Here is a 20,187-nt window from a genome sequence, read left to right as displayed (position 1 = left end):
GTGAAATATTTTGGACGATGATATAAGAAATCTACCTTCCATTAAAACATTCACAAAAGTAATTACTGAATTTTTGAGACTCGACCAGTGTCATGTTTTTGATGTTCCTGATAATCAAGGTGCTATCCTCAATAGGCTTCGTGTTAGATTCAGTCATCTCAATGAGCATAAGTTTAGACATGGTTTTCGTGATACTCTAGATCCTTTCTGCGGCTGTCAGACAAATTTTGTTGAAAATACACAGCACTTTATTTTGCATTGCTCTATATATTCCCATGAAAGACTATCACTATTATAAATAAAATAAATATAAATTTAGAAGTTTTTCCCACCAGCTCGCTCTAAATCTGATTTTTTTATCTACTTCAGGCGTACCAATTTTTTCGAGCAGCTGGTTTCGCGAGGCCGAAAAATCGCGAAATTTATAACAAAATTTCACAAATCGAAGTAAAAAATCTTTTTTGTGAGCATAAACTTTCGCGAATCAAGACATTAATAGCTACTAATAATTTTCAAACGAAAAAACGGCCGAGGGGGACAAATACATTTAATTGGATTGAGACTATGTTCAGCCGTTACGGTTTCGTATCGTTTCAAAACGAAACGATTCCAGAAATTCGAAACGTCAAAAAAGAAGACTTTACAAAGCAAAACAGATTGAAACGGTTTCGCTCCACTTTTTTTCATCAGAGTGGAACTGCTCCGTTTTCTCGCCCCGAAAAGCTCCGAAACCAATATGAACACTCTCGATCCGTAACAGAAGCCATACCCGAGCGATACGAAACCGTAACGTCTGAACATGGTCTGAAACTTTCTTTTGCCTGAGCAAATAACGAAATTCATCGGAAAAGACCTGAGTACGAAGCTCTTCTTCCAGGGAGCACAAAAGGATTATGGGTACACTAAAGGTTGGATTTGATTGCTCTCCGTCGGTAATATAAGCATGCCTCGTTAGAACTTTAGTAAGCGTGGGCGGACGCCAACCCGCCATCGGAATATGTCAGAAAAAGATAGCAACACATAAAACGTCAGTGAGTGTTGATGTAATTTTTTTTGACGTCAAATATAATTTTTACAAAAGTATTCTTTTGAACGTGGCCACCGAAAAAAAGTTCATTTAAAAGTTTTATTCTGAATTGGATAGACGTGTGAAGTAATTATCGACGAAAAACTTTTTTGAAAGATGTGGTGGCGCGCTACATCATTGATGACCGAAGACCTAAAGAAATCTTCGAAAGCAAGACTTCCAAAGGGGTTCTATCATGGTGAAAATCAAATCCAGGGTTTTCAATCAGGCTGTGGAAATACACTAAGCCGAAATTTAAATGATGACGAGTTGTGTCAGACCAATAGAACATTAATCAGTTACAAGAATGTTACACTTCCTGACAAACTTTACGGTGGCCGAAACAAACAGCCATGCATTGTTACCGATGATAAAGAATTTCTTCAAAGAAAGGTTTGTTTACCGAGTCTATAATTACAATTTTCAGTATACAGTAAGGAAATGAAGAATATTACCCCAATCAGCTAGCACACAACGTTGTTTCAATGTTTAAATAATTTTCACAACTTCAATACAACGTTAGATGAATGTTGAAACAATTTTATGTACCAGCTGGGCATATCTCACTGTCCTTGTTCGATTAGAAAACATAATATCTTCTACCCCAACTACAACAGTCACCTGCTGAAGAAAGGCCGACCAAATTTACAAGAATTTTCATTTACCTTTGACAAAATAAGTTTTGTATAACTTTTCGGTTTTAAACAAAAAGTGAACGGATCTTCTTGTAAAACCGCCGGCTTGATCCGGACAATGTTTGCCACGCGATATACGCTTTTTTACGACTGTTTATCGGCATAAAGGTGGCTCTCACATTGATGCATTTTGTCACACGAAAAAGGCGTGGCCTCAGCTTTAATAAATTTAGAACTCGGGTTCATCCGCAAACTCCGACTTAAATATCTTTTACATCGGTTATAGATTATGAAGGAGTTAAACGTTGGCTCATTGGACTTCAGCATTGCGATGAAAACTTATCAAAATGTCGTCAAAGTCCAGAATGAGGAAAATGCATACGTTGGAGAAGAAGAGAGTATTGGTGCACCTTTAAAAGATAGTGATGTCGATACAAAAGTAAAGGGATGTGAGGATGCTTCTCCAACAAATGATAATGCTCTTTTGGAAGAACTTCGCACAATCAAAGGTGATTACGGTAAAATAAAAGGTGACTATGAGAGTATTTTAGAAAGAAACACGGCAGCTGAAACTGAGATCCGGCGATTATCTTTGGTGAAAGAAGAATCTGATCTGGCGCACCGTGAAGAGGCGGACGCTTTGTGCAATACGATCGAAAATTTAAATAAACAATTGATAATGGCCCGTGAAGAGGTTGAAGATATGAGCTTCGATATCAAGGAATGTGTGACCGATACTACCTCGAAGTTGAAACAACATTTTGACGTGTTGTTGACCGAAGAAAAAAAACACAACCAAGGCCTTCTAGCAGAAAAAGAGGCTAAAATTTGTCACAAGGACGCTGAGATTTCTGAAATAAAAAAATATTTTGAGAGGGAGCTAGATGCCGTCAAGGAACAAGGAGCTAAAAGTTTAGAAAGAATGCTTTCTATGGAAAAAGAGAAAGCGGAGCTTAACCAAGAAACTATTCAGGAGCTTCGTAAAAGCTTGGACGTCGAACAGAAATTATTCCTTGAGACGCAGCACTCCTTACAGCAACAAATGGAATTAGTTAATGCCCAAGCTTCTCAAATCACAGAATTGAATGACAAGAAGGCTGTCATCAAGAAGAAATTGTTTAAAGCAACCAAAGAGGTCAAGGAAGCAAACGCTAAGGTCTTCCAGGGCCGAGAAGAGTTTAACAAGCAACAACAGGAGCTGGATGATCTTAAGGTAATGAATGAGAAATTGATAAATGATAACGAGGAAGAGCGTAAGAAATATATTGAAGAACTGACACTAAAAGAGAGCGAGTTGGTTAAGATGTGCGATAGTCTCAAAAAGAAAATCGACATCAAGGAACAAAATGTGGGATTGCTCAAGACAGAGAATGAAGGATTGAAGTCGGCGCAAGTCGAATGTGAATTAAACCATGCAAAAGAGATGGCAAAACAGGATGACGAATTGCTCCGTGTGAAAAGCGCTCACATGGACGAGATTGGTAAAGCTAAGGAGCAGCTTGAACAGTTGAAGAAAGAAACCAGCCAGATGGATTCGATGCATCAAGAAGTATTGGCTGCAAAAGATGGCAACCTGGAAGAATCTGAATTGATGATTACTTTCTTACAAAAAGAAAAAGCAATCTGCGAAAAGAAACTAGAGACTGCATCGAAAAGTGTGCTTCGTTTGGAGAAGAAACTAAACCAACGTGAAGTCGAGATTCGTTCTCGTTTGGAAGATATTTCCGAATACAAGAAGAAAGAGAAAGCTGGCCAAGCTATTATCGAAAAACAAAAAGCCGTAATGGAGAAAATCCAGAACGATTTGAAGCGTGAAAAGAAGAGGATCGAATCTTTGATCCGTGAACGCAATGCTTACAGAGAAGAGGTAAGATTAGCTTTTTATTCCAATAAATTACCATCGATCAGCATCGATAAAGAATTTTTAGGAACTGAATAGCTAGATAGCTAGGTTGTGTGAGTCCCTAAGACAATGTTTGAATGATTGTTTGATAATCAAACACTTCCCCCTGTGCTTCTGCAATTTTTTTCCGTCAGCGAACGCAGACCTGATTTAACGGCCGAAGACCTGAATTAACGGCCGAAGACCTGAATTAACGGTCAAAGACCTGAATTTCGAGCCGAAGACCTGATTCAACGGTCGAGGACCTGATTTAACAAGTCACCGGCCGAATACCTGATAAATAAGTTAGAGTTCCCTTGCATTCAAATAAACACAATAGTACGAGAAAAATGAATAGTAAGAATGGTAGATCGACAGGACAGTGATAGTGGGTATTAGAAATGTTTACCCTCTAATGAAATAAAGGCTATTCTTTTGGCTACGATTAATATTTTTTGAACATTTAGCGAGGAAAAGCCGTAAAGGTTTTCAAAAAGAGCTCTAAAGGTCTCGATTATGCCAGTGTTATTGAAATTCTATTTCAGGCTCACGCGAATAGTATGAAGAAGATTGAAACCAACAAAAAGCTTGAGGCCACCAAAGAACACTTGCAAACAATCAAGCAAGAATATGAACATAAAATTGCTCAAATGCAAACCATCCAAGAAGCAGAGGCAGCGGGTAAGCAAAAGCAAAGAAAACGCAAGAGAAAATCTAAACAAGTTACCTCCAACGATATCGAAGCAAATACCCTGATCGTTGCTACACAATGTAAGAAAGACCTTCCAAAGCCACAAGAAGCAAAGAGTAACAATCCAAACAAAGATCGACCAAAAAAATCAGATCTTGACAATGGAAAGATAGAAAAAGTCACTAAAGTACAAAAAAGGTATCTATGCTCTATTCTTCTACAATCAGTGTCATAACATTGGCAATTTTGGCAATTTTGGCAATTTTACCATTTTTCGAAAATTGAAGTTCGTGCGAGAAAGTCAATTTCGGGCCTTCAACTTGATCTCATGGAATATTTCGATCTGGGAGGGATTTATTGGTTTCTAGGCTATATTTCAAGCCCTATCGGACCATCTTTGAACTTTTGGATCCTCACGTCCTAGGGTCTTAAGTCTAGCGTTAAAACTCAGAGTTAAAACTCTACCTTTGCAACCTAATTTGGAGCACTTCCAAATCGTTTGTGGTTATAAGATTTCGTGGGGAATTTCCCTTTTGTGCCAAGTATTTTGGAACTGATTGTAGATATTTTCAATGATTGCCAATTCACCCTTTCGACCGTATCCGCCAACTGCCGCGCGGGCTCTTTTTTGTCTGTTTATTACCCTAAACTCGCATAGTCTTTTTTTCCCCACATAAATACAAAAGAAAAACGTATCAAAAAAGAATGGATCTAGTTTAGGGGGAGAATTAAGTAATCGGTCGAAAAAGGCGTACTTTAACTTCTTTTTACAATGGTAAAAGATTGGTAAAGCTTTCTTTTCATTAAACATTATCTTCCACTGATTTTATAGTACGGCTCAACGAAGAAGTCAGTCAAAAGCATCTAAGAACATTGTTTGTACGACGCCAGATGCTATTTTCGACCAACATGATAACGAAAGGCCGTGGAGCGTATATGACACTTCACTTATCACCTTTTGTATCGGAATATGGTTTCTTCTCATCAAGATCTGCAGCATTGTCACCAACGATGACTCACTCTGGTAGTAACGTCATCTCCAAATCATATGTATACATTTGTAAATAACTTCTCACACTGGATATTTTATATTATTTTATACCAATTTATTATATCAAGTAACAGTGTATATTTTTTTGTATACTTTAATCGGATTTAATTTCAAAAATTCGCGAAAGTTAATCCGATTAAAGTAGGTCTCAAAAAACGGCAGATCCTATCAGTAGATTCCGTTAGCAGAACATTATTTCAGATAGTAGTAAAAGACTGAAATTTGGCAAAGATGGGATCAAAAACTTAATTCCCAACAGGCACACCAAATTTACAAAGACAATATTCCCAACTGTCGATTAAATGTTTACCGCAATACACTGGCTTAATTTCAGTTTTTTTATAAATCCTAGGCCCATTTGTTAAATCAATATGTAGGCTTAGATTTTAACCTGCCTTCGTTTTGACGGTGAAATTCTTCCCAAGACAAAAGATTTTTTGGAAAAATGAAATAAAAAATATTTCAAGGAATACTCCAAAGTGCAAAAAGTCCAAAGTGCAAAAATCTAGCCCACCCCAAAGTTTTGTGGGAACAGACGTCTGTAGCCTTTTCAGGGGTGTCGGATAATTTGTGTAGGAGAGCAGACAAAGATAATCTTGTCAGCAAGAGTCTGTTCACTTTTTCGTTGAAGATAGCGAAACACGTATAAAGCCCCATATGCCGTCGGGACCCGAGTGAACAAAAACGTGAAGGATGCATAAACCGGGTGATCTTTCTTAGCATACTCAATTCCGAGTAAAAAATCCGTCCAAAAGTTCACCAATGACATCAGGCTAGACTAGTAAACTAGTCGTTGAAAACAGACCCATATACAAACAAGTGATACTTTTATGGACCTACCTGGTTATGCATTTAACACATTTATAATTGATATCTACGTGATGTGACCATTAAACAATCATTCAGAACACAAATAGTGACGATCTATTAAAATTAGTTGTTTGTTTCTTATTAAAAAAACGTTGAGAAACCAAAATTTCATGCTCTTGAAATATTCTTTCATATTACAGACTTTGTGAGCAAAAAAAACACAAAGTCCAAAAATTCGTTTTTTAGCTGTTTTTTGGCCCAAATTTGCCCCAAATTTTTTTTTTCGGAAATTGGGCTCCGTCACATTCAAGGTTTATAGTTATGCATCTTTGTGCAAAAAATCTTAAAAAATGAAAGAGAATCTCGAGAAAAGCTAATACCTAAGTAATTGATAATGTGCTTATAAAAATATATCGAATTTGGCCAGTTTTTCTATAAAAACAAGCCAAGCAACCAAAATTTCCTGTCTAAACACACATATTCTTCAAAAGTAAGCCCTCGTGAGCAAAAAAAACATCTATCTCATAAAAAAATTGAGTAATTTGACTAAGAACATTGATGTATGCTTATTAGTAGTGGTTCTTATAGATAAACATGCGTTTTTTGAGCCAACAAAATTTTTTTGCAAAAATCTGCTTGAGCCGTCTTTTACCTATGATGGTACCCTACTTTCATGCAAAAAATCAGAAAAAATTAATGATCCAATTTTTCACAAAGTCCAAAAAACCTGTTTTTTAGCCGTTTTTTGGCCCAAATTTGCCCCCAAATTTTTTTTTTCGAAAATCGGGCTCCGTCACATTTTGGCCACTACCATTTTGCACCTTTGTACCAAAAATCAAAAAATTCCTATAATTCAATCCCGAGAAAAGTTGGTAACAGACGGACGGACGGACGGACGGACGAACACAGGTTGATTTATAGGACCTCCAGGTAGGTCCAAAAATCAAGCTCCAAATAAAAAGAATCGAAGGGGTGAAGTTGCGTCTCTTTTCTGAATTTCAATTTCAAAGGTTATTTTCCTTTTCTCTCACGCGCGCTGAATATTTAATTAGTGTTTACATTATTTGATTGATAGTTTTATTATAAGGTTATAAGTAATAACCGACTAGTTTACTAGTCTAACATCAGGCAAATATGGCGACTCTGAAAAACAAAATTCCGATGCGCTTCAGGTTGCCAGATTTGTGTATTTGTCCTGTGTCTTCTTCAACAAGGCTGCTTTCCATACTTGAAACTAGAATCTTCATACAATTGAATATTTTATCCGCACCACCACGCAAAATCTTTACAAAGAAATTGTGAAATCAGTTTCTTTTCACAAGTATGTAACAGAACTACAGAATTTTTCTTGATGATTTTAATTATTGCTAGTGGTAATTAATGATAATGCTCAATTAGTTGGACGCTCAATATTGCGTCACTTTAAATAAGTTTCTTGAATCATCTTCGCATGCTTATATTATAAGGTGTGCGCAACTACACAAATATTAAACGGGTTTACGTGTAGCCATTCTTTTAGCGGATACAAGTTTTTTTGATAAAAACTTCCAAGATTTTTGAGGTCTTTGGATATTCTTAAATTTTTGAGATTTAAGCCTAAAAATGTTCTTAACATGATCTTATTCTCACAATTTTTTGTGTATTTTGCCCTTTTCCTAAGACATTGGGTGTTTTAGGGTCTGCTAAGCCTTAAAATGTTCTTAACTTTTTCTTGACATTTTTGTCATCAAAGCCTTATGTTCTTATATAGTTTGTTCTTATAAAAAAGGTTGTGAGTTTTAATCAAGTTTGAATAAGATTGCCGATGTTAGACCACTGCTTAGCACCGTTCTGGGACCGGTCTGAAATTCAGGTACTTGAAATCCCTTTGGGAGTCAATTTATGCACATTGATTTTCGTATTTTTCATGCTTGATTTTAATGGAAAAACGGTCTGGCTTACGGACACGACCCCATTCTAAAAATGATTTATTTCAAGCAGTACTTTGACCAACGTTTGCGACGACGGCAACCGTCTAATATATACTATGTTATAAGGTAGAGCTGTTCATGATCGCAATGAATCTTGGGGAATCTTCTACTTAAAAAATTGTTTACGCTTTTGAGTCACAGGCCGGCTTCCCTTTTTAATGGGAAACAACTGCGCAAAATATTCTTCATGCTTTTCACATTACAGCTGAGGCTCTCTGACACTCTACCATTCGATACGCTCCCTTATTCGTTGAAAATCAAATTCCCCTTGAAAATCAAATTAAAGAGAGTAAGATAAAAATCATTTTTCTTCTAGAAAGATGACATCGAATCCACTAGGAATACTTTGAAAGTCACATCAGACAATTCTACAGAACTTTCATCAACCATCAACTCTGTGGATTTGAGAGTTCCAGACGAAAGTTACGGTACCGATGGTGAGGATGAACTGAGTAATGAAGAAGAAGATCAACTGTCCGCTACCGGATGTTTTGAAAATGAAGATGATGGTGAAACAGTTGACTGCACACTGCATGAAAATGAAAAAGAAACTTTAAAACGGAAAACAGAATCGCAAGACGTGAGCAACCTTTTCTACATTTTCTTTTGGCTGAATATTTGAAATTCTCCCATATCATATTCAAGTAAATCTCATTTTAATGCAACGATTTGCCTTTTTTTTAATCTGTGAAGTGAGTGTCACAAACAAATTATTTCTCGCGGATTATTTCTAAACTCCTATTTAAAGAATTTATTCGGGCAAGTACTTAGAGCACTGTATGATTTTCTTGGGATTCACTAATAAGTAAGTCTGCGACTGCAGTCGGAGGCGACCCGAAGACTCCTCTTTCGATAGCTATCTACCCGAAGGTAGGGGAAGGTGCAGCTCTTTCTCCCTGGATTCCTCCACTCACCTTAATTGATGAGCATCAAGCATAGAGGTATCAAGTATCATTTTGGGAATCCTTGGTATGACCCGGCTGGGGGTTGAACCCACAACCTTTCGAGCCGTAGCCGGATGCTCTACCACTGCACTACGGTCGCTTCACTTTTAATTTAGCTGGTCGACCAATATCTTTCCCATAGGATTGGAGTGTTGGAAAGATGGCTAAAATTGAGGACCAATACAAACTGTTCGAATATCTGCAGCTCACTTTTGAAGAGGTATGCTCCCATCTTTAATGTTTATTGTACTTTGTCTGGCTCTTTATAACTTACGGTTTTGGAAAGTAGAAGATTTAACTCTGAGTTTTAATAAAATTAGACTCGACACTCACTCAGAATGTAAAAGTTAGAAAAATGGTTAAATAAGGCTTAGAATAAAGCCTGGAAACCGATAAACCCTATGGCATAAAGTGTAAGGACTGAAATTGGCATTCTCGAAAAACGAAGAAACACTCAGAAATACTCTATTATAATATTGTTTTTTAGAAACCAGGGCACAAATCTTATTTCCACCAAATTGTCTGAGATGCTTAGTATCTATAAAATTAAAGCTTATTATTTGGCATTACTTTAATTGTAAACTCATATCTAGCGACTCATACTTATTTATTAATCATCTTAAAAACTGTTCTTATACTGTTGAGCCTTTCTATTTCTTTGTTTGTGAGAAGTTGGCAAAAACTTTGGCAAAAACAAGACAAAACAAAAAATTAAATATTTACAGTTAAAAACACGCTTAGGTTGGACATTTCCCCTCTAGTCCTCTATTACGTACAAATCCCATCCTAGTCATACTTTATAAGAAAAATGCTTAAAACATTAACGTTTGGGCAGCAGAGCTAATTGTAACTAATATTCATTTTGTAGAAATGGAGCTGTAGGCTGTTCTGTTGCACTTTCGCTATGCTTAAGTTATATAGCTTATAGTTCAAATTTTGGTTCAGCTTCAACATCGGGCGGGACATCGGGCGGTAGTCTTCTATTTCCATCTTTTACGCCATTTGACGTCCGGACTGTTTGTTACAGGCTAATCATCACCTAGTTCAATAGACATTACAACATTATCTGAAGGTCGAAACGTAATGTCTGTATTGGTTGCCTTATTCTTCGTTGATAGTTTACTATTCTTTTTTACTTTTAATGGAAGCTTAACTTTTAGTATGTTGTCATGATTTTCTTTTGCGCAAGTCTTAGGAATCTCTATTGCATCATTGCAAGCTCCCTCAGGAACATATTTTCGTTTGACAGGTAAAGTTTCAACAATCTTCGGAGGACTTTCCAATACAGGTTTGGTGATCTGTGAAAAAAAATATAAAAACGGAATGGTTAAAGTGTACCTTTTGAACAATACACTTTTTTAGTTTACATAAACACACACCGTTAAAGCTGCATACGACTTCCGGTCGTTTTTGCCTGGCTACCCCCTTCTGGACCAGGGAATAAAGCGGTGTTTCATGCCAGTTTCTCATGAATAAACTATATCTTCCATTGGATCAGGATTTTTAGAATTAGGTACGTTCGGGGGCACTCCTCAACGAATGTTAATTTCTAATCAAATGAAACTTTCCATTATAATGTTTGACCCACATCAATCAATGGTACCAAAATCACCAGCTTTTGTTTGGGGAAGATTGAGATACTGGTCCTCCGGGGCTTATATAAAACTTAGAAAGTTGGGTCTGCACTTTACAGTTTCATCTTGAAATAACGTGTCTTATGGTGTCTCGTAATTTTTCTCTTTCTCGTGGACTTTTGGAGGGTGGGGGTTATTTTTGTAAAAGGTTAGATTAGAACAAAACCCATGTTTCTATTTCTAATATCCAGTTGCGGCGGAAAAACCGTAAAAGTGGGGAGGTTGAAGGCGCAAAATGAGATAGGATTCGGTAGAAATTTAAGAAAAATATCTCATTTGCTCAAAAGTGGGGAGATTGAAGTCTCCCCAGTCTCCCCGCTTCCGCCGGGCCTGCATTCTAATCTAACCTGTTTCTCGGTTCTATTGTTTGCTGTCTTTAAACGACGCTTCAAGGGTTTGTCATGGTTGAATATGGTTGGTACAGCATCTTTCTTAAGCTTCATCTTGTTTTCACCTCTCATAAGTTCAGCCTGTATACAACGAAAGATTAATTGATGATTAATGTAACCCTAATAACAACCTGCGAAAGTTTTAATAAAAACAGCGAATTTATAAGGGCAAACAGTCGACTCTCTCTAATTGTTGACTCATGGGACCAAAGTTTTCTTCGAATTAGAGAAAGATTCGAATAACGGAAGTTCGAATTTATACCCTATGAAAAGAAAATTTAAAATAAAAACATTGCACTTTTTTTTCTCATATAAGAACAGTTATATAAGAACAATGAGGCTCAGAATCGCCAAAAAATAAGAACAATGCTAAGCCTGAATTTACGTCCAAGTATTTTAGGGGTCAAAGTATTAAAATTGGGTATGACGCTTAAAATTCCACAAATACACCCTATAAATAAGAACAGGATTGATGCTCAAAGTGCCAAAAAATTAAGAACAGCCGAACCTCAGCAAAATTTTACTGGTTCTTATAAAAGAAAGTGTATAGTAAGAGATGATTTTGGTTTAAAAGAACAAACAAAATATAATACTTTTTACAACGGAAGTATATATTTCGATTTGCCCTAAAAATAAGAACAGAATAAGGACAGTTTGACGCTTAAAGTGTATAAAAGAAAACAAATCTACTAAAGCCAGGGGAGGGGGTCTTGCAGTTACTCATTGACACTATGTGGAGTAACTGCAATTCTGGACATTTTCTACAGACACCACCACCCTTGCAGTTATTCCATAGTGTACTAACTGATTTTACCTTCAAAATTGGTGTATACCACCCCCAAAAATGCCAAATTTGGCAATTTTTTCACTGAATTCCTCATTTTTGATACCATTTTACTGGGTACGTCTTATTAACGACCGTTCAAGAGTTAAATATCTCAATCATTTTCCAAGTTTGTTAAAATATCTTTCATGCCTTGATTGAAGAAAAAATGTGATTTTTTTTTTACTTTTGAAAAAAATGTTTTGAATTTTTTTGCTTCCGGAATTTTTAAAAACCTAAAATTTTAAGTGAAAAATTGAAAAATTTGCTCACTTAGTACACCATATCCTACCAAAATCGACAATTTTGGGCTTAGGCACCACCCATGTTGCAGTTAGTCCACTGGTGGAGTAACTGTTTTCCCAAATTTTGGTTTATATACCACCACGGTAGTAATTGTCATAGTGTTTATATAATAACTGCATATCTTAATCATTTTCCAAGTTTGTTAAAATATCTTTCATGCCTTGATTGAAGAAAAAATGTGATTTTTTTTTTACTTTTGAAAAAAATGTTTTGAATTTTTTTGCTTCCGGAATTTTTAAAAACCTAAAATTTTAAGTGAAAAATTGAAAAATTTGCTCACTTAGTACACCATATCCTACCAAAATCGACAATTTTGGGCTTAGGCACCACCCATGTTGCAGTTAGTCCACTGGTGGAGTAACTGTTTTCCCAAATTTTGGTTTATATACCACCACGGTAGTAATTGTCATAGTGTTTATATAATAACTGCATGACCCCCCCCCCCTGCTAATGCCTCTAACTACCTCAAGATCTTTTTCGAAACAATCAGCTTCAAAATGTTTTGAACATATGTAAATGTGTTTTGGGATTTCTTTTCGTCTGATCTGTGTCAGCCATTTCGTTCTTAATGATTTATCTCTAGATTCAGCTGGTATTGAATAAAATTTGATTTCAGGATGAGTTGTGCTTCTCCTCTTGCAACCATCTGCTCTGCAGTTTGGCATGTCTTAAAACAAGAATCTCTTCACAAAAATTTCTAGGCGAAGAATTTGCGAGATTATGAGAAGGAGGAGTCTGCTAAATTGCGTGGGTTGCGTGGGTGCGTGGGTCAATATTTTTGCGTGGGTCAATATTCTTGCGTGGGTCATTTTTTTGCGTGGGTGCGTGGGTCAAAATATTTTTTGCGTGGGTCAATTTTTTTGCGTGGGTCATATTTTTTGCGTGGCTCATATTTTTTGCGTGGGTCATTATTTTTTGCGTGGGTCATATTTTTTGCGTGGGTCATTATTTTTTGCGTGGGTCAAAAATTTTGCGTAGGTCAAATTTTTTGCGTGGGTCAAATTTTTTGCGTGGGTCACTATTTTTTTGGTGATTTTTTAGCTAACTCGATTTTTTTACCAAATTAAAACTTTCAAGCTATCTTATACAAAAATGTAATGTGTATCTACGAAAACTAAACAAAAGCACACTGTTTTTATCTAACGCGTTGTGGTTTATTTTGCATAGCTGCACTTATTTACTATAATATTATACATAACCAACACACACCAGTCTAATTTTTGTAGACACACTTCAGTATCACACTTTTGAATTTTAGCATGCTATATGGATTCCAGTGTCATGGAAATAAACCCTATAACTCTAAGCAAAAAAAATGAGATACAGGGTGTCCCTAATTAAAGTATCGAGTCGAAACACAACTATGAGTAGAAAGTTTTATGTGCGTGTTCACAAAATTGTATTTTAAGCTCTCCCTCTTTTTTCTTTGTCATTACGATTAATTTATACGTTGTAACTACCTTCTGTAATAAGCCTTGTGATGGAGAACGTTCTTATATTTTAGCGATAACACACACAAACTTTTCTACTCAATCGCATGTTCAAACTCGATACTTTAATTAGGGACACCCTGTATAATAGAATAATAAAAAGTACAGTGTCTTTATTTCGTCCAATTTTTTAAATTGGCCTTTAATGTACTTAAATCAAAGAAATTACAAGTGGGGTGGACGAAATAATTGACAACGATTAAATTGTTTAGTAATCGGTCGCATAATGAATTATATAACTTTTGTAGAAAAATTTTCAGATTTTGTCACCATTTGCTTTGTTCTTTAACACTCAAAGGAAACCCAAAAGATTAAAGCGTGCTATAAGAAGCTATAAAAGCTGACATGTTCAGTCAGCGGAATTAAAAAATATAAAGCCGCTTGATTGTGTACATTTTTTGGCCATATTCTTAGGTATATACAAAACGTAACTACAGTATTAATTTTGGACGAAATCTCCCAAAAGGGAAAATTCCACTTATAAAAAGACACTCCCCTGTTGGAAACATTCTTTCCGACCTCGTTTATTGGAACAAATTCACCATATTCAGAAAGTACGGAACTGTACAGCTATGCAAAATAAACAAAATAAACCAAAACGTGTTATGTAAAACACAGCCAACATTTTGGATGTGACCAGTTCGAATTTCAAGGGAAGGCTTCTTTTCGAATTACAGATATAATTTTGACCCACGCAAAAATTTTGACCCATGCAAAAAATAATGACCCACGCAAAAAATAATGACCCACGCAAAAAATAATGACCCACGCAAAAAATAATGACCCACGCAAAAAATATGACCCACGCAAAAAATATGACCCACGCAAAAACTGACCACGCCAAACCCCCACGCAAAAAAATTTTGACCCACGCACCCACGCAAAAAAATGACCCACGCAAAAATATTGACCCACGCACCCACGCAACCCACGCAATTTAGCAGACTCGAGAAGGAGCAACCTTCTTCTTTAAAACTCTACTAACCGCATTTTGAACAGAGTTTGAACAGATTTTTTGGACTCGCTTTCTGAACCGTGTGACGTCATACTTAATAGGATTTTTGAAAGCCTGCTTAAAAAAAGGGAAGAATTGAATTTATTGTTTTATAAAAAAGTAAAAGAGTGAATGAAACATAATGTGATTTTATACGAACACGCGCGTTATAAAAACGGGTTATCCATTACGGATAATTTTCTACAGATCGGTTTGAATCGGAATATTTTGGAAAACCGATCCCAACAGTTTCGCAATATCCACTTCAGATTTTCTGAACCAAATACTTTCTGATAACAATATTCATACAAAGAAAATTTAATTGATTTAATCTTGTGATCTATTAGGAAATCCATCACCGTTATCGCAAATGTGTCTGTTTTGATCAAAAACATAAGTTTCTAAAAATCGACCAGAAATAGCGACCACGACCAATGAACCTTTTGATAAATAACGAGATTGCTCACGGGAATTCTTTGACCCGCATTCCGCGCGATCGTATTTAATCGCCCGCGCGTGTACGCTCTGTCTGCTGTATGGGTACTGTATGCAAAAATAAGCTCCTCTTTTCAGTCTTTTGAGACTTTAAAGGAGATTGGAGAGTGCCCTAACCCCTCAGATGGAAATTTCTAATTTCATAGACACTAGCAGGGTTTACCAGCCCGTTTGCTGAGTCCCCTTACTGAATTGGAATAAGAGTCACTCAAAAGAGTCCTGAATATCGCGAAGATTGATCGGCTCTTGCTCGGGCTCTTGCATTTTAGAATTAATCTAAAATCATTTCTTTAAGAAGTTAATACCTTGACAGGGTGAAAATATACAGTTCATGGCAAATAAAAGTATTAAATCATTAATGATTGTTTAATTTCAAGTCCTAATCGGTGATTTATAAAAAGAGTTATTTTGTCAGCATTGACCAAACTTTTTCTGGTTTTATGAGCTTTTATCGACGATTTTGAAAATTCTCGTTAGAATTTTAAGAAACAAAAATGTTCTAAGTAGTGTCACCTCAGTGCAGTTTTACTCAAGTACAGTATTTCAAAATGGATCAGGTTGGTTAGCCGTTTAGCGGGTGGAGAGTCAAGAGTCATGACTTTCCCTTCTCTTGAAAATCCAGTATTCCAAAACTTTTAACTAAAAGAAATACATCAAAATTAAAAAAAAACACTTTTTTCAGAACCACAAGTGAAACTTTTACTCACTTTTACTCATACAATATTGGATATCTCTCCACCGTAGAAAATGTCTAAATCAAGTCCTCAGAATACTAAAAAGTGACCTTTGAATTAACCAGTCATTTTCTTGACAAAGTCGACACTATTTGATAAAAATTAATGACTGAAGCGAAATTACTGATGTATCATGTAATTATGCTTCTGTTTAATTTGATAGGTCGATTTTTTTTTATTAAATTGAGCATAGCTTTTGATATAATGAACCAAATTTTATAAATGACCCATCAAAATTTTAGTTTATCTTTCTTCTTTCCAATGAAAAATGTTTTTTATTTTTTTATTTTTAGACCTCGAGAAAATCCACTTTAAATAGAGAAACTTTTTTCGTGGCGCACCAGGTACTTTTTCATCGTAGATCCCTTCTGACCCCTCTCTTATCAAAGATGTAATATCTGTTAAGCTGGAAAATCCACTTCACAAATCCAGTGAAAAGGAAGATGAATCTGCAATTCTAAATGTAAAATCATCTGTCCGTTGAAAAGAAAGATGGCGGATGCAAAAAGTAAACAAACGAAAATGAAAGTGAAAATATAATGGCTCAGAATGATTCTTTCCACATGTACACGGGAGAGTTACTGTATTATGTTACTGAAGAAATTTCGAATGGATGCGATCCGTAAATTTGTGATGCCTTAAGATTAAATATTCAAATTGATTAAAAAAAAACCAATAAACTTCCTGTTTTTTGTTTTTCGAATATATTTAGCAATTAGAAAATGTAAGCTTACAAAAACGTAAAAATTATCAAAAGTAGCTAATAAAATTTTTTTTTCAATTTAGTAATTCAGTCCAGTTCATTTGCTCCGATTCGGTTGAAAGTCTAGATCTAGTGTTTGATGTAATAGACTTTGACCAATTTGGCTTTATTGATGACACCTGCAGATTTTCGAATTTTGACCAACTGTGGTGCACTTTTATAACATTTGACTTTGTAGCCTCCACCATGTCTGATTCTGAAACATTTCTTGATGATGAATTTGGATGTGAACAAACATGTCTTTGTGAATTTGAAAACGCAAAATTTATACACTTTCTTTTTGATGCATTTGTTACCATGACGTTTGACGCATGCGTACTTGAGGTATCATCTGATTGGTTTGTTGTTGCTTTTGGTGAGTCGACATTGAACAGGGTGTTTGTCTTTGAAGATGAAGATCTTCTTGGCGTAAAGAAATCGCTTGTAGCTGGCATCTTCATCTAAAACCGGAGAAAAAAGCCTTATTCAAATTTCAATTGACTGGCTTTTGATTATCTTTGAAAAATTTTGAATTCAAAAAGAGGGTTCAAAGTTCAGAATTAAAGTTTTTGCTGCTTTCACTTTGGCCTGGAAGAAGAAGATAAAAGGCTATACAAAGACCACACAATATATAGAGACTTATCGAGTAGAATTCTCACCTTGTTTGAGATCTTGATCTTCAAGTTCATCTTTTATTTCTTCTTCATCTTCATCGTCTTGTTGGTCGATCGTTTCTTCGTCACTCATTTCTATTCCTGGAAGTTAATCCTCCTCTGCTTCAATGTTTGCTTCTTTTGCCTCTTCTTCTGTTTCACAGTGAACTGTGTACACCAAGAAGGAGACGAGTAACAAAGCTTTCCAAATCTTCATCTTTGTGAGTGTTTGTTGTCTCGTTGTTTACACTGAACTTGACAATTTGAAACTGTTTGCTGATGATTTTTCGAAGCCATGATACGCCCTATCTATGCATTTTAGAACACAAGGAAGCCCTTTGTTTAGATAAAAGATCTTGGTTTCTCAGAACTTCCGACCTTCAAAAAAAAAACATCTTTTAAATCATTAAAAAGATTGTTATATTTTAGATGACCTTGCCACTGGAATTGCAGATTCATCTTCCTAGGCAATTTAAAAAAATGTACCTCGGATGAATCGTATGTGAACAATGATCTTCTCCGTAAAAATGACTTTCCATTTTTGGTTAAACGGGGAAGTACTTTGAACGGTTTTTAAAAACTCTTAAAATTTCTACGATACAAAATTAGACTAATTTATCAAAATGTCACTAGGCTGCTGGCATCCACTAATGGATTCGTTTTCCTTATATTGCCGGTGGTTTTGTTGAAGTCTGTGATCCAGTTTAGGGATGTCATAAATCGAGCAGTTTTTTGGACCCGTTGAAAGAATCCTTATAAAAAGAAACCTCCTAAATTCGAAGGATTTATATCCCCTGACTTTCAAGTTACCCTTAGTGGATTAATTTTTGCGTAGATTTAGTTTGGCGATTGGCAAAAATGAGATTTTTCGCGGGGGTTTAATTTGGCGATTGATCGATTTTGTAAATGTTGGCAGGGATTTAATTTGACAAATTTGGAATTTGGAGACACTAAAATGGATGAAAGTTACTATAAAAATATACTGAAAAGGTTTGATTATACCCATAATATTCTTTTTGTTAAATTTATCGGGGATTTAATTTGGGTGAATGGCCAATCTTTGAAGTTTTGGCGGGGATTTAATTGGCGAAATTTGTCGAAATTTGTCAAATTTGCCAAATCTAATTCCTGCCAAAATTAATCCACTTAGAGCATGCGGCCTTGTCTGTACTTCTTTTTGAGTGGTCAAAAATACAGGTAGTACTTCAAAGCGCCATAAAGTTTAAATCAGAAAGTGTGCTTGTTTTTTGATACATTTTTTAAATCCACGTTGAATTCTACGTCAATGGATATATAATTTGAAGGCGTTTGAAGCAAAACCATAGTCAAACTTTCACTGAAATTACAGTGGACATTGTTAACTGGAAGGATTTACAATACCTGAATTTAAAGTTATGTAGCTTCGAATCTATCTCTTTTATATGAGCCACGTCTAACTGAATTGGGGTAACAATGAAATGGTTTGAATTTCGTAAATGAGACTGAAAAGGCCTTGCCAGGATTCGTTATGAAGTAAAATTGGTCCATATACAATGCGCCAGTTTTATTTAGCTTTTATCTTTAGTCTTCTTCCTTTTAAGCTTTCCTGTACTAACCAAAAATAATGAGCGCAAGTGGGTGAGAGAGTCAGTGAGTGATTATTCAATTCGCTTACTCCAAATTACATCCTGCCAGATTTTACTTAAACGAGGAAGGAAACATAATGTCGATCATCGTCGTATAAATTCGTATAAGAAACCTTAAATCGGCTCCGAGCCTGGAGTTCCTTATTTTTCTAGAAAATTTCAGCCTCAAAGTTCCTTACCGAATCCCTTATTTACTTAGCTGCTAAGTGCTAACCTTGGATTTGTTATAGAAAAAGACGTTTACTGAATGTTGTTTCGTCAATATTTTTCATCGTTTTGTATAGGGTTTTGTAAATGTGTGCAAGTTCAACTTCTACTTTTTGGACCTACCCCGGTGGAGGTCCTATAAATTAACCTCTGTTCGTTTGTTCGTCCGTCCGTTCGTTACCAACTTTTCTCGAGATTGGCTCATTAGTTTTTCTCTGATTTTTTGCACAAAGATGTGTAACTATAGACCCTCGAATGTGACGGAGCCCGATTTTCGAAAAATAATGTTTTTGGCCAAAGAACGGCTAAAAAAAGGGTTTTTTGGACTTTGTGAAATATTGAATCATTGTTTCATTGATTTTTTGCATCAAGGTAGGTAAAAGATGGCTCAAGCAGATTTTTGTTAAAAAATAATTTTTCAGCTCAAAAACGCATCTTTATCTATAAGAATCACTATTAATAAGCATACATCAATGTTCTTAGCCAAATTACTCAATTTTTTGATGAGATAGATGTTTTTTTTTTGGTCACGATATCTTGATTATGAAAGAACATTTCAAGAGCATGAAATTTTGGTTTCTAAACGTTTCTTTTTATAAGAAACAAACGACTAATTTCAAGATTCGACTAATACGATCGTGTAAAAAACGTGCATCTATGATGTAATCTTATTTACGGAAAAAGCTATCGCCAGATTTTGAAAAAATGTACAGCACGAAAATAAAGAGAGCACTAGATTGCTAGTCTTTATTTTGATATCCGGGTTGAGAAGGTAAGTCGTGGTCAAAAAAAGATAACGCTTTTAAGGCTTGGGGACAAGAGAAGTTTTTTTCGCGTTTGTACAGTGCAACATGCTCCGTCTCACCAACACAGGAAATAATATGCGTGTCCCATGGTTTATTTTGGTTGTTCCATGGGACAAAAAGTGAGGGAAATATCCAAAAGACACGCTAATTTTGTCCCGGGGACAAAGAGTGAAAAACAGGCAAATGTTATTGAAAGTGTTGTCGATTTCACTTTTATTGGTAGAAAGAAGAATGGGGTGG

At 35.7% G+C, this 20,187-nt stretch overlaps 2 protein-coding genes across 2 annotated transcripts in view; both read left to right on the top strand.

Annotated features, from left to right (window-relative positions):
- The window catches only part of LOC136817243 (tRNA-splicing endonuclease subunit Sen2-like), a 36,410-nt gene that overhangs the window by 4,489 nt on the left and 11,734 nt on the right, over positions 1 to 20,187 (top strand). Inside the window, exons 6-7 of the mRNA XM_067073578.1 lie at positions 8,422 to 8,685; positions 9,192 to 9,269. Coding sequence (XP_066929679.1) covers positions 8,422 to 8,685; positions 9,192 to 9,269 — 342 coding nt within the window. The remainder of the gene's footprint in view (positions 1 to 8,421; positions 8,686 to 9,191; positions 9,270 to 20,187) is intronic.
- LOC136817233 (uncharacterized) lies at positions 1,154 to 5,365 on the top strand. Its single transcript, XM_067073569.1, has 4 exons — positions 1,154 to 1,459; positions 1,988 to 3,568; positions 4,129 to 4,472; positions 5,107 to 5,365. Exons 1-4 carry the CDS (start codon positions 1,184 to 1,186, stop codon positions 5,300 to 5,302), a joined length of 2,397 nt encoding a protein of 798 aa, XP_066929670.1. The 5' UTR covers positions 1,154 to 1,183; the 3' UTR covers positions 5,303 to 5,365.

The sequence above is a fragment of the Clytia hemisphaerica genome, unplaced genomic scaffold (assembly GCF_902728285.1).
Source record: "Clytia hemisphaerica strain Z4C2 unplaced genomic scaffold, Clytia hemisphaerica genome assembly, whole genome shotgun sequence".
Taxonomy (NCBI): Eukaryota; Metazoa; Cnidaria; class Hydrozoa; order Leptothecata; family Clytiidae; genus Clytia; species Clytia hemisphaerica.
This window is presented reverse-complemented; position numbering and strand designations above follow the sequence as displayed.

Excerpts from the sequence above, each read along its gene's own strand:
- LOC136817233 (XM_067073569.1), top strand. The coding sequence starts at position 1,184 with ATGTGGTGGCGCGCTACATCATTGATGACCGAAGACCTAAAGAAATCT. Across the intron at positions 1,460-1,987 it reads AAGAATTTCTTCAAAGAAAG|ATTATGAAGGAGTTAAACGT; the intron begins GTTTGTTTACCG and ends CATCGGTTATAG. Across the intron at positions 3,569-4,128 it reads GCAATGCTTACAGAGAAGAG|GCTCACGCGAATAGTATGAA; the intron begins GTAAGATTAGCT and ends ATTCTATTTCAG.